General features: G+C 45.6%; 1 protein-coding gene across 8 annotated transcripts in view; it reads left to right on the top strand.

Annotated features, from left to right (window-relative positions):
• The window catches only part of LOC310949367 (suppressor of tumorigenicity 7 protein homolog), a 64317-nt gene that overhangs the window by 45120 nt on the left and 6079 nt on the right, over nucleotides 1–13118 (top strand). For 6 of the 8 annotated variants that reach the window (XM_083916808.1, XM_083916805.1, XM_083916806.1 and 3 more), the window contains 8 exons: nucleotides 3938–3992; nucleotides 4691–4806; nucleotides 4890–4965; nucleotides 6146–6333; nucleotides 6448–6545; nucleotides 6817–6931; nucleotides 8443–8515; nucleotides 10699–10801. In XM_083916808.1, coding sequence (XP_083772934.1) covers nucleotides 3938–3992; nucleotides 4691–4806; nucleotides 4890–4965; nucleotides 6146–6333; nucleotides 6448–6545; nucleotides 6817–6931; nucleotides 8443–8515; nucleotides 10699–10801 — 824 coding nt within the window. The remainder of the gene's footprint in view (nucleotides 1–3937; nucleotides 3993–4690; nucleotides 4807–4889; nucleotides 4966–6145; nucleotides 6334–6447; nucleotides 6546–6816; nucleotides 6932–8442; nucleotides 8516–10698; nucleotides 10802–13118) is intronic. The other 2 variants (XM_083916804.1, XM_083916803.1) reach the window with 1 other exon arrangement.

Below are 13118 nucleotides of genomic sequence, written 5' to 3'. Positions count from 1 at the left end.
CAGCATGTTAGCTTAGCTATAGCCAGCACCTTAACTTTAGTTAGGGCGCACTCACACTGTCCTTCCGCACCGCGCCCCGGGCTTTATGGTACTTGTCCCCCCCTCCAGGCCCGTTTGTACTCACACTACCTGGGCCTCGCGCAAATGCTTCTTGCCTCTCTATACGTCATCACGCCGTAACACGTCACATGCATTGATTGACGTCATGGCGATGCGTGGCTTTGTTTCCAGATCTTTCCGTAGACCTCTGAGTTTTTGTGCGTCTTGTCGACTGTTTTTGAATCTTTTCATCGACCAAATCTGCAGTAAACACTCCACCTCCGCATCACACCAACGTGAACCTTTCACCGCCATTGTTTTAAATGTCTGCGCATGGTCCCTCCTTCTTTTTTCTACGTCCCAACAGGCGCACAGGAAATGACCTCAGAGCCGTCGTAGGCCTCATGCTCTACATGTGCAAACGCCTCTACAAAAGCCCACCTCTCTCAGACGGGCCGTGGACGGCCAGCTGTCCGCAGTAATGCACGGAGCGGTTGCACTCACACTGGTCAAACGCACTAGGCCTTAGCCGAAAAACCTGTTTTGGCCCAGTGCGGAAGGACAGAGTGAGTGCGCCCTTTTGACAACAGAGCTTCAAAATCCTCCTGCTGCAGAGAATCCACCAGTGTGGACCAATTCTGCCTTCCCCAATAGTTATGTAAAGAGACGACAAACAGTAAAGCATGTGGCCTAGGATGTGACCTCATGGTGCATTCAGGTGCACCGTTTCAAGTCTGACAAACTGAGTTCATTGTGGTGTACATAGGGGAGAGTGCCATGATCAAGTCCTGCTGAGAGGTTTTTTTGCCACTCTCCTGCACGTTTTCCTTTTTAGACACAATGTGAAACATGTTTGTAGCTTTTTAACTATACAGTAAGTTTATAAATTCCCAAAGGTACGGATTCAGTAAGCGTTCATATATAGCTTAGCCTGTACAATATTTTAAGTGCATACCTTTTTAAGCTAAACCAACACACAACACAAGGCATAGAAATACAAGTACGATCAGGTAGAGAACCATGGCACAGCAAAGCAGGATATGGTGTCTGTTGTGATGTAAGTGTGTTTGAAGCGATTCCTCGTTTCTGTTTAGTGCATTTCAACAAGTTCACTGTTCAAGTCACTCGAGATCTTAGCAATTCAAGTCTCTCCTGTAGCATCCTCCACGGTCACTCAGAGTGAGCTCTACTTTACAGCGTCCGCTCTGCATCAGCGACGCTTTGATCGTGGTTAATCCGTTATGTGTATTCGCCTCCCCGTGGAAATTAATTCATTTCAAAGGAGGAAATGTCTCAGTGCTGAATAATTCTTCTGGTTCTATTCGGGATAATAAAGGAAAACCTTTATCCTACATATGCATCCATGATGCAGCGTACGTAAAGTGTTTCAGTCTCCGTTTTTACAGCAGTTATGTCATAAAAACGTGGTTTAAACAGCAAGCCAAAGTAACAATAAAGGTTAAAGGTCAAATGGTAATCTCCCACCTCATCTGATCAGTCTAATCTGGGCAAGTCTCCTGCCAAAGGCTCCCATTGTCGGACCGGTTATGGAGGCGTGACGCAGCCGGCTTTTGTTTTCAGCCAAACAACTTTGAATTAAAGAGGATTACGTGTTGCCGTATTAAATCAACAAGCCACGATTGAGAGAAGAAAGGCAGGCTAATTATTTCGACTGTACTAATCCTCACTTCGCTGGCTAATAACGTACTCTGTGTAAATCCCCCAGCATTGAAATGCGAGCGGCAGGGTGTAGCGTGTTCTTTTTCTTTGTTACTGCAGAAGTCTGAGGCAAGCAGACGGTTTGAGTGAAGTCGTTTGACTGATTGGGAATAGTTCTGCGCCTTAAATGAAGCGTTGTGCGTGCGTGCGTGCATGCGTGTGTGTGTGTGTGTGTGTGTGTGTCTGAATTGATGTTGTCATGTAACCTTCCTTCATTGTTATCGGTGGGCTTCAGTGTTTCTCCTGAAAGTGTTTGTTTGCTCCTCTGCTCGTCTTTATAAAGTGAGCAATGGTGTGTTTGGTGTGATTAAGGCTCGACAGTGTTTATATTTAATGTTAGAGGCTACTGCTGAAATGTTTAGTTGATCATTTAAAGTCATTTATCGAGGATAGATACCAAACATTTGCTGCCTCCAGCCTTTAACTTTGGGAATTTGCTGCATTTCTGTTTTTATATCATTTTCAAATGAATATTTTTGAGATGTTTTATTTTTGATTTTGATTTGTTTGTCAGACAAAACAAGCAATATGAAAACATCAACTAGTGGGTATTTTTCACTAAATTTAGGACATTTTACAAATGTACAAATTAATAAATCATTAGGGCGCACTCACACTGTCCACCCGTACCGTGCCCAAACACTTTTCACGGCTAAAGTCTAGTTCGTTTGACCAGTGTGAGTCTAACCGTACCGCGCCTAGGTTGCCGGCCATGGTCTGTTTGGGAGAGGTGGGCTTTTGTAAAGCACGTTTGCACATGTACGAGCACGAGCGTGCGCACTTGTTCCAGCACGAGGCCTACGGCGGCTCTGAGGTCATTTCCTGTGCGCCTGTTAGGACATAGAAAAAAAAGGAGGGACCATGCGCGGACATTTAAAACAATGGCGGCGAAAGGTTCACGTTGGTGTGATGCGGAGGTGGAGTGTTTACTGCAGATTTGGTCGATGAAAATATTCAAAAACAGTCGACAAGACGCACAAAAACTCTGAGGTCTACGGAAAGATCTGGAAACAAAGCCACGCATCGCCATGACGACATCAATGCGTGTGACGTGTTACGCCGTGATGACGAATAGGCAGCAAGAAGCATTCTCCGAGGCCCAGGTAGTGTGAGTACAGACGGGCCTGGAGGGGGGGACAAGGACCCTAAAGCACAGGGCACGGTACGGGCGGACAGTGTGAGTGCGCCCTTAGTTGCAGTCTTAATAGTCACTAGTAATACTGTGCTCACAAGCGTGTTTTTGACAGCGTGATCATATTGGAATTTTGTTGTGATTTCACTGCAAGAAATGGATCAAAAGAACGACACAATAACTGCTTCTGTGTTAGTAAGTGTGAATTTATGCTTCGTCAGATCCGTCCGCAAGACGTCAAACAAACGACTTTTCTGAAAGGACTTCTGATGGATCGGGGTTTTGCTCTGCAGGAGAATCTTAAGGCGGATAGGCCTTTTTGCACCACAGCGTCATACAGATTTCTCCCCTGAGTTAAAACATGTCAACTCGTACAAATACGCGAATGGCGTGTACTTTCAAATCTATTTGCGTTGACTTTGCGTGCAATTGCACTTGAACGTGAACACACAATAATGATCAGTACTGCACTCCTATAAAGTTTGGGGGGGTTGCTAGAGACAAATTGATCCAACAGTACAGTGATAAAAAAATCAATGTAGCACAGGATATGCTTACCTTTTACTTTCAAGTTTGGGCCAAGCCCTCTAATGCTCGATCCTACAATTCCCATAATGCATCTGGACATCCTCACGTTTTTGCAGGCTGAATTGAACTCATGATGATGAATTAAATGACCTTGATGAGTAAAATTTATTTTCCCCCGTCTGAAATTAAGTCCAAAAGTATATTTGCTGTCAACATGTCATTAAGTCCTGTGTCCTACATTCATCTGTTCAGTGCTGTTCGCCCAAACACGAGCTCGCGACGTGTTTCCTGACAGCAGTGAGAGTTTGCGTAGAGGCATGTTTTGCTCACAGAGGAGTTTTAAGGCCCTCTCCCTGTCAGCCGCGCTCTCACAGAGGTCGGTTGCCAGTCAGGCAGCTGCGGGGCGCGCGGCAGAATTCACAGCAGAGCTCTTTGAAGTGTGCCGGCGAGGCTCAGTGTCGACTTTACCCTTGACGCTCATCACCAGTGTTGTTCTCTGTCTCTGTCTCCCTCCCGCAGAATGTAAAGTATGGAGAAATCCGCTGAATTTATTTCGTGGAGCTGAATATAATCGGTGAGTGACGGCCGCTAAGCTACCTGCATGTGAAAACCCCCCGGAGCGCTGCCTCCGCTCACTCTCTCTTTCTCCTCCCTCTCTCTGATCTTCTCTCGTTTGTTTTCCAAAACAAGTCTCTCTCTTTTTGTGTTTTCCTTATATGCTTGATGGGCCGTTTCATTTCCTTCTCTTACTCTTTTTCTTTATTATCTCACACTGTGACATCTGTTTGGCATTTTCTCTTCAGTTAGTGAACTCATCTTCTCTCTCCTCTATGTCCTCACGTCCTCACGTCTTCCTCCCCCTTTTTCTGCTTCCTCTCATCTACTCTTCATTTCTCTGATTTCTTTTTCTTTTCCTCCCTTTTGAATTGTTCTCCTCAGTTTCCGTTCTCATTTTTCCTTTATTCTCTCCTTGACGTGCCTGCCTCCTGCTCCTCCCGCTGAGTCATCCTCTACTTTCCCATTTCTCATGTTGCAATTATCCTGTCATTTTCTCTACCTATCAAACCGCACGATGAGCTCCAGCTCTTGAATTTGGCCCAATCTCTGTCAAGCGCACTGTCCATTAAGTCAGCATAGCCTAAGACTCATTTACAGTCCTCTCAACAGTCTCTAACATCTAACTAACATCTCGCATCGAGCAGTAAATTAGCACAACCTTTCATTCTCTTTCTCTCACTTCGTAATAACAAGTGTGTCTGTGCTTGTGTTCAGATATACGTGGGTAACAGGTCGAGAGCCGCTCACATACTACGATATGAACCTGTCGGCGCAAGACCATCAGACCTTCTTCACGTGTGACTCCGACCACCTCCGGCCCGCCGACGCCAGTAAGCAAACGCATGCATACACAGCTTCGATGTGCGCGCACGCCTCTGTCATCTTACACCTGTTTCTGCTTGTTTGGCGGCAGTTATGCAGAAGGCGTGGAGAGAGAGGAACCCGCAGGCCCGCATCTCTGCAGCACACGAAGCTCTGGAGCTTGAAGAGTGAGTTCACTTCCTCTTTACTGTCCTCTCTCTGTCTCTGGTACAACTTTATTGTTTTGAGTGTTGGTTGTCACCAATTGGAGTGAAGGTTGATGCAATAGCGTAACATGATTATCTCATCTCATCTTCATCCGCTTATCCGGGGTCGGGTCGCGGGGGCAGCAGCTTTAGCAGGGGACCCCAAACTTCCCTTTCCCGGGCCACATTAACCAGCTCTAACTGGGGGATCCTGAGGCGTTCCCAGGCCAGTGTGGAGATCTAATCTCTCCACCTGGTCCTGGGTCTTCCCTGAGGCCTCCTCCCAGCTGGACGTGCCTGGAACACCTCCCTAGGGAGGCGCCCAGGGTTCATCCTTACCAGATGATCCTGAACCACCTCAACTGGCTCCTTTCAACGCAAAGGAGCAGCGGCTCTACTCCGAGTTCCTCACGGATGCTGAACTTCTCCCCCTCTCTCTAAGGGAGACTCCAGCCCCCCTCCTGAGGAAACCCAAGCGGCCGTAACATGATTATGCTCAGTAAAACAGAATCAGGCCGTCCTTTTGGAGCACATGACATACCCGTCGATATTTCATTCTCCTGTTAAAAGTTTTTTGTTGGTTCTCATTTTCCACCCATGACCTGCCTCATGAATGTCAATATCAGGGCTCGACACTAAAGACACTTACACACTGAGTCCAGTTTGTTTTATTATTAGATTTGTTGCGAATATAAATACAAAATGGTAATAAACACTGTTCCTTTCAGTTCAGTAGACTTCAATGTGGTACGAACTGAAAGATTGGAAACTGCAGGTTTAGTTGGTGGGAGGGAGACGCACCTCGTTATAGATCGGCCCTCTGGGTACCTGCATCATTCATGGGGGAAGATAACTTGTTTTCACGGCAGCGTAGGTTTATTTTTAGGAGGACTACAAAGGCATTGCAGAGGAAACGTGGCAGCGGCTGTATGTTGCATTCAGCTCCCATCAAGGCTGTGACAGCACGTTGACTCGCAGGGAAACTTCTTTGATCAGCGCTCTGTCAGATGCTGCTCACAAATACACAAGTCTTAAGGCAGTTTAAAAAGCACAGAGGAGCCACGCTGTGCCGACAAACGAGACACCCCGCCTGCGTATTGAGTTGGTAAATGAATGTATGAGGACACGAGATTAAGTTAGTTTGTAATTTCCCGGTTAACAGATCCCGGTCCTCTCCTCTCCTCTCCTCCTGTAGTTGTGCGACGGCATACATCCTGCTGGCGGAGGAAGAAGCCACGACCATAATGGAGGCAGAGCGTTTGTTTAAACAGGCGCTAAAAGCTGGCGAGGGCTGCTACCGCCGCAGCCAGCAGCTCCAGCATCACGGTACACAATACGAAGCCCAGCACAGTGAGTACAAGCAGGTGGAAACTGATCCCAGCTTCATTCATGTGGCCAATAATAGAGATCTGTGTGTGTGTGTGTATGTGTGACATCATGTGTTTGTGTGTCTGCCTCCACCAGGAAGAGACACCAACGTACTGGTGTATATAAAGAGAAGACTGGCCATGTGCTCCAGAAAGCTCGGCCGAACACGAGAAGCAGTTAAAATGATGAGAGATGTAAGTGTATACGCACACACACACACACACACGCACACACACACACACACACACACACACACACACACACACACACACACACACACACACACACACACACACACACACACACACACACACACACACACACACACAGATTCAGATCATTATTAAACTAAACACTGTGCTGTAATGATGCATAATGATTGACCAAAAAGCTCTTTGTCTGCTGACTGTGCATGTGTCGCCCCCTGTCCGGTATTACATGTAACAACAGTTGTGTGTTTTCCAGTTAATGAAGGAGTTCCCTCTCCTCAGTATGTTCAACATCCACGAGAACCTGCTGGAGTCGCTACTAGAGCTCCAGAACTACGCCGACGTCCAGGCCGTTCTGGCCAAGTACGACGGTGAGGGACTCGTTATTTATGTGCACTTAGAAATAAAAAAACAAAACAAAGTTGCTAATCCACAGTATAACGACGGAAAAGACTCAACAGTACCAGGAAGCAAGGCTGGGCTGCACCAACCAGGAGTACATATTGCACCTGATTAAATCATATTTAAGTCAGGGTTCGTACGGGTGCTTGAAATCCTTGAAAATGCGTGAATTTAAATGTTTTCATTTTTAAAAAGTCCTTGAATTCTTGATAAAGCGCTTGAAAATGCTTGAAATTGTATTTGTATTGTATTTGTACTCGTAGAAATAAATAAGCTGGAGAGCATGAAATGAAAACGTGAAACAATAATTATGAGTCTGTGTATTTGTAGAAATATGTAGTTCACCACAGCTGTCAGGTGCTGGAAAAGCCTGATAATGGACCTTACATGTGCTTGAATTTGACCATGGAGAAGGTTTACGAACCCTGTTAGTTCATTTATCAAGCTGCTGTTAAAATCCCCTTGAATTGCCTAATGTAAATACTGTAGATGCAGGATTTAGCACAACAGACACTGTACACCATGGGTGTATAGAGTGATCCAGTAAAGGGCCGTGTGGCTGCAGGTTTTCATTCCAACCAATCAAAAACACACCTGGTCCAACAAATCAACTGTGTGAAGACGATTCAGGTGATTGAAAGAGTCGAGTCAGGTGTGTTCTTGATTGGTTGGAATGAAAACCTGCAGCCACACGGCTCTTTACTGGATCAGTTTGACACCCATGCTTTACTGTGATGAGTGAAAAAGGCCTGTAGAGCATCTCCAACCCTGCTCCTGGAGAGGCCGCTGCCCTGCATGTTTTAGGTTTCTCCCTGCGCCAACACACCCGAGTTTAATGCTCTGCTCGTTATCAAGCTTCAGCTGCTCGTTATCAAGCAGCTGAAGCTTGTCCCAGGTTTGGTAATCATTAGACTCAGGTGTGTTTCAGCAGGGAGAAACCTAAAACATGCAGGGCAGCGGCCCTCCAGGAGCAGGGTCGGAGATGCCCGCTGTAGAGCAGGGGTGTCAAACTGATCCAGTAAAGCTCTGTGTGGCTGCAGGTTTTCATTCTAACCAATCAAAAACACACCTGGGCCAACAAATGAACTGTGTGAAGACAGTTCAGGTGATGGAGTAACTCGAGTCAGGTGTGTTCTTGCTTGGTTGGAATGAAAACCTGCAGCCACACGGCCCTTTACTGGATCACTCTGACACCCCTGCTGTACACCAACCGCAGGTGTTTCCACACCAGTGAAGCCAGTCATCCATCGTAATGCTCCGTAGAACAACTTGGCGTCAGAGTCATGTTGACATCAGTGTAAAAAGGCACTAAGTGAAAAATAAGCCTTGATAACAAAACATCCCCGCAGCTATGAAACCCAAACTGACCGTCCCTCCTCCCTGCAGCCGTATCACCTGTAACACCAGACTTCTTTTTGCCACGATCACTAAACACCTCCCTCCCATCTGTGCACGTCTGCTTTGTGTCTCCCCTCTGCAGATATTAGCTTACCCAAATCTGCAACAATATGCTACACAGCAGCCTTGCTCAAAGCCAGGGCGGTGTCAGACAAGTGAGTATCGCCTTTCCTCCTCTACAGCGCTCCACACACCCGCTCCACTGTTTCAGGAGTGTAAAACTTAAGAGATCCAAACGGCCCCGGGGACGCGCTCGGTGTGAATGAGCGTGAACAGGACTGAGCTCTGGTGAAGCTGCAGTGGGTTAGCAGTGTTGATGCTCTTTGGCACTCCAGCTCTGCCTGGAGGGTAGATCTGTGTTGTTCGAGGTTTCTGCCTCCGTTCATCCAGAGATACAGTAAGAGCTCATCTATCGCTGTAAGACATAAAGGTGGAGCACAGATAAAACAATAGAAACAGCCTTTTTTAAATAAAAAACTCATTTAAAAGGCATTTAAAAGGACGTTAAATACATGTTTTCAGTAGTTTGTGGCAGTGCACGGACATATTTGATCCAATTTATTTCACATTTTTTATATATTGAATATATGTTTGGTAGTTCCCTGTAGGTATGTATGTGTATTTTTATTTATTTATCTATTTTTTCTTTTTTTACATTTATTTTTGATTTGTTTTCAGGTTTTTTATTTAAAAAATTCCAGATTTTGTTGTTTTTTGTTTCAACAAATGTTTCCAAAGTCAGTGGGTGATGGAGTTAAATGTATTGGTTTGTTAGATAAATAATCATCAACACATTATCTTAGTTTACTATCAATATTTGTCATCTCAACATCAATTAAGCCGCCCCGACCCCTTCATACATACATGCTACGGTTTATTTAAAAAATCTGTCCCGTTCGGTACACGTGTGTAGCCCTGATTTAGCCTATTTCAGTTCGTTTAGTGATGCTGTTTGTGTGTATTTTAGTGAAAGAAAGCCTATTTTCCTCATTTCTTTAAGGATTTGATAATGTAAAAGTGTTTAAATTCTTACCTAGAAGGAAAACAAGAGTTTACCTTTTTGCCAAATAGACATATACACGCGTAAATGCAGTAATGTGTCTCCTACTGTTTCAAAATCTCACTTCACTTTCATTTAAGATTGTTACAGTAATCCCTAAACAAGCTCATTATTTCAGTTTCTGCATGATTGCATGACACGTCCTTAAGAACATCTCATTAAAAAATAATATAATTATCAGGCTGTAGATCTGAAACATGGTATTTTTTTAATCTAAACGAAATAGATAAAAACAACCGAACCGAAAAACTGTGATTTAAACCGAACAGTGGATTTTGTGAACAGTTCCACCCTTAATACATGAATATTCACATATATGAGTATCTGAGGAGCTCTTTTCCAAAACGCTATAAATCCATTTGAATAGTTTTCAGGAAAATTACATTTTTTACCCAGACCCACACATTTGGTTTGGTTCCGTTCACTGTTAAATCCATCCATCATCTGCAGCCAGAAACCAACTTAAGCATCTTTTGGTGATGTAGTGGAGTAATCTCCTGCTCTGGCGCTCACATGTACAGTCCTGATCAAAATCTTAAGACCAGGTAAAAAATGGCTTGAATTTGTATTTTGCACTGTTGGAACTCAACTAGGTTCTACGTGGAGCTTCAAGATGCAAAAAGAAGAAATGGGAACAAGAGACCAAACGTTTAGTCTTACTAACTTCAGTCTAACTGAAGTAGGCTGTTCATCAGCTGATCAAAAGCTTAAGACCACAGCCTTTAAAAGCCACAGTCTGTGCAAAAATTTGGATTCCCTGTCATTTCTTGTCAAGTAATCGTACCGTGAGGATCCTTTGATGGCAAAGGCAAAGAAGTTGACCGTCTTTGAACGTGGTAGGATTGTTGAGCTGCATAAACAAGGCCTCTCACAAAGGGCCATCGCTGCTGAGGTCGGACGCAACGCCTTTTCGTTTGGTCTCTTGTTCCCATTTCTCCTTTTTTCGCATCTTGAAGCTCCACGTAGAACCTTGTTGAGTTCCAACAGTGCAAATTACAAATTCAAGCCATTTTTAACTGGTCTTAAGATTTTGATCAGGACTGTTTGTTAATCCAAGTCTTTATTATTTATGTTTTTTAAGAAACACTCTCCCACACGTTAGGGATTTATGTGACGTTCTTACACGAAGCCGTTACTTAGCGACAAGTGAGTCGCCGCGATTTCAACGTCTTTATTTGACACTTTGGCGGGAGTTATTTTTAAAATCACTTTGATCATATAGTGATGTGTAACCGCAAGAGGGATTACTGACAGTCGTGTGTGTGTGTGTGTGCGCAGATTCTCTCCAGAGGCAGCATCAAGGCGAGGGCTGAGCACGGCGGAGATGAACGCAGTAGAAGCCATTCACAGAGCGGTGGAGTTCAACCCTCACGTCCCCAAAGTGAGTGAATAAAAGATTTGACAAATACAACAAAGGCACATTCTTCCACACAGCGACGCTGCGAGGAACAATCAAGCATTTAACATCCGATCATCCTCTGATCAGGCCCTGTTGATCCAGATTCTGTAACAAGATGGGAAGAAAAAACAGTTCTAAGGCCACGTTTACACTGCAGTTACAGTGACCTGAATCTGATTTGCGTTGAAAGGAGCCAGTTGAGGTGGTTCAGGATCATCTGGTAAGGATGAACCCTGGGCGCCTCCCTAGGGAGGTGTTCCAGGCACTTCCAGCTGGGAGGAGGCCTCGGGGAAGACCCAGGACCAGGTGGAGAGATTAGATCTCCACACTGGCCTGGGAACGCCTCAGGATCCCCCAGTTAGAGCTGGTTAATGTGGTCCGGGAAAGGGAAGTTTGGGGTCCCCTGCTGGAGCTGCTGCCCCCGAGACCCGACCCCGGATAAGAGGTTAAAGATGAGATGAGTGTGAACAGCACAAGTCGCATTGAATCTGACATCAAATCAGAATTAGGCCTCTTTCAAATCTGCTACTGAATCGTATTTATTTCAATCGGAACAACCAGGTCGCGTTTAATGCTGCTATGACGTCATTCTGACCCACACTGCACTGTTCTGTAAATGAATCACAGATAAAGTTCATTCATTCATTCATTCATTCATCTTCATCTGCTTGTCCCTGTCGGGGTCGTGGGGGGCTGGAGCCGATCCCAGCTGACATCGGGTGTGAGGCGGGGTCCACCCTGGACAGGACGCCAGTCTATCACAGGACACATAGAGACGAACAGAGCAGACAACCATTCACACCTACGGGTGATTTAGAGTCATCAATGAACCGAACACCTGCACGTCTTTGGACTGTGGGAGGAAACCGGAGAACCCGGAGAACCACGCAGACAGGAGCAGAATCAAAACAAACATGGAGGACAGCAGTGAAGCAGGCGGCCAGTGGAGAGAAAGTGAAGTTTGAGACCTCATTAGTATTTGGGGGGACTCCTCGGTGCGAGCTGGATTTGAAGGGTCTTATTGTTTTATCCATGATCACTTCCGTAAACACCGTTGTAGCGTGATGTCATCAATGATCAACTGCGCATGCGGGTCACTTCAGGAGCGTGAGCTGTTCACACGTCAGTCCGTAGAGACAGGCCGCATTTAAAGACTTAATGTGCACAGCAAAACAAGAATTTGAGCGATGAATCAGAACCGTGCTTTAACACCTGCAGTGTGACCGAGGCCTCAGTGACTCTGAAAGAGGGTTCATCGTTGGAGCACGGACGGCAGAGGCTTCATTCACAAACACTCCTCCACTGGCTGTTGTTTCATTAGGACACAGTGACTGAAGTGACATTTAGACGGGTGGAGAAGAAACATTAGTAAATGTCAGCATTGTCACTCACACAGGGAGGGATTTTAGAGCAGTGCATTAGCTCCTCATTACAACGATGGATGCACATTTGAGAGATCAGTGAAGTGAAAACACGCCGCGCACCTACAGGGATGTGAGTCATAGTCTCGACATGAGGGCCGGTGCATGTGCGACGCATACCAACAGAAGTGTGCAGTCTGACAGCGAGGGCATCAGGTGGCTCCGTCATGTTCTTATCCTTTAATGTGTCACCCGTGTGCATGTGTGCTACATGCTAATGCTAATGCTGATTAAAGTTTAATGGTGTGAGGGATGATTCAGCAGTGATGAGCACAACTCTAAAACCTTTATAGGCTCCAAACAGAGTGGCTGCATTGTTAAAGAGTAGAAGTTATAGAGGAGTATTAAAGTGTGACGGCGGCTGTAAAACGTAAATACACCGTAAAACAATGTAACACCGAGCTAATGCGCATTAGCTACCCCGAGGGCAACGGAGCATGTTGTTAATCTCACACTTTTAATACGGTTCTGTTTAAAATGATATGGAAATACATTCATCTGACTGTTTTCATGATGGAAATTAATGATTCTTAAAAAAAAAGAAGGTATATTTCATCTCATCTCATCTCATCTTCAGCCTCTTATCCGGGGTCGGGTCGGGGGGCAGCAGCTTTAGCAGGGGACCCCAAACTTCCCTTTCCCGGGCCACATTAACCAGCTCTAACTGGGGGATCCTGAGGCGTTCCCAGGCCAGTGTGGAGATCTAATCTCTCCACCTGGTCCTGGGTCTTCCCCGAGGCCTCCTCCCAGCTGGACGTGCCTGGAACACCTTCCTAGGGAGGCGCCCAGGGTTCATCCTTACCAGATGATCCTGAACCACCTCAACTGGCTCCTTTCAACGCAAAGGAGCAGCAAGATTTAAAATCTTTATTATCATC

Source organism: Echiichthys vipera, assembly GCF_963691815.1.
Source record: "Echiichthys vipera genome assembly, chromosome: 7".
Lineage (NCBI taxonomy): Eukaryota > Metazoa > Chordata > Actinopteri > Perciformes > Trachinidae > Echiichthys > Echiichthys vipera.
The sequence above is the reverse complement of the archived record's forward strand: the minus strand, read 5'-3'. Positions and strand labels throughout refer to the sequence as shown.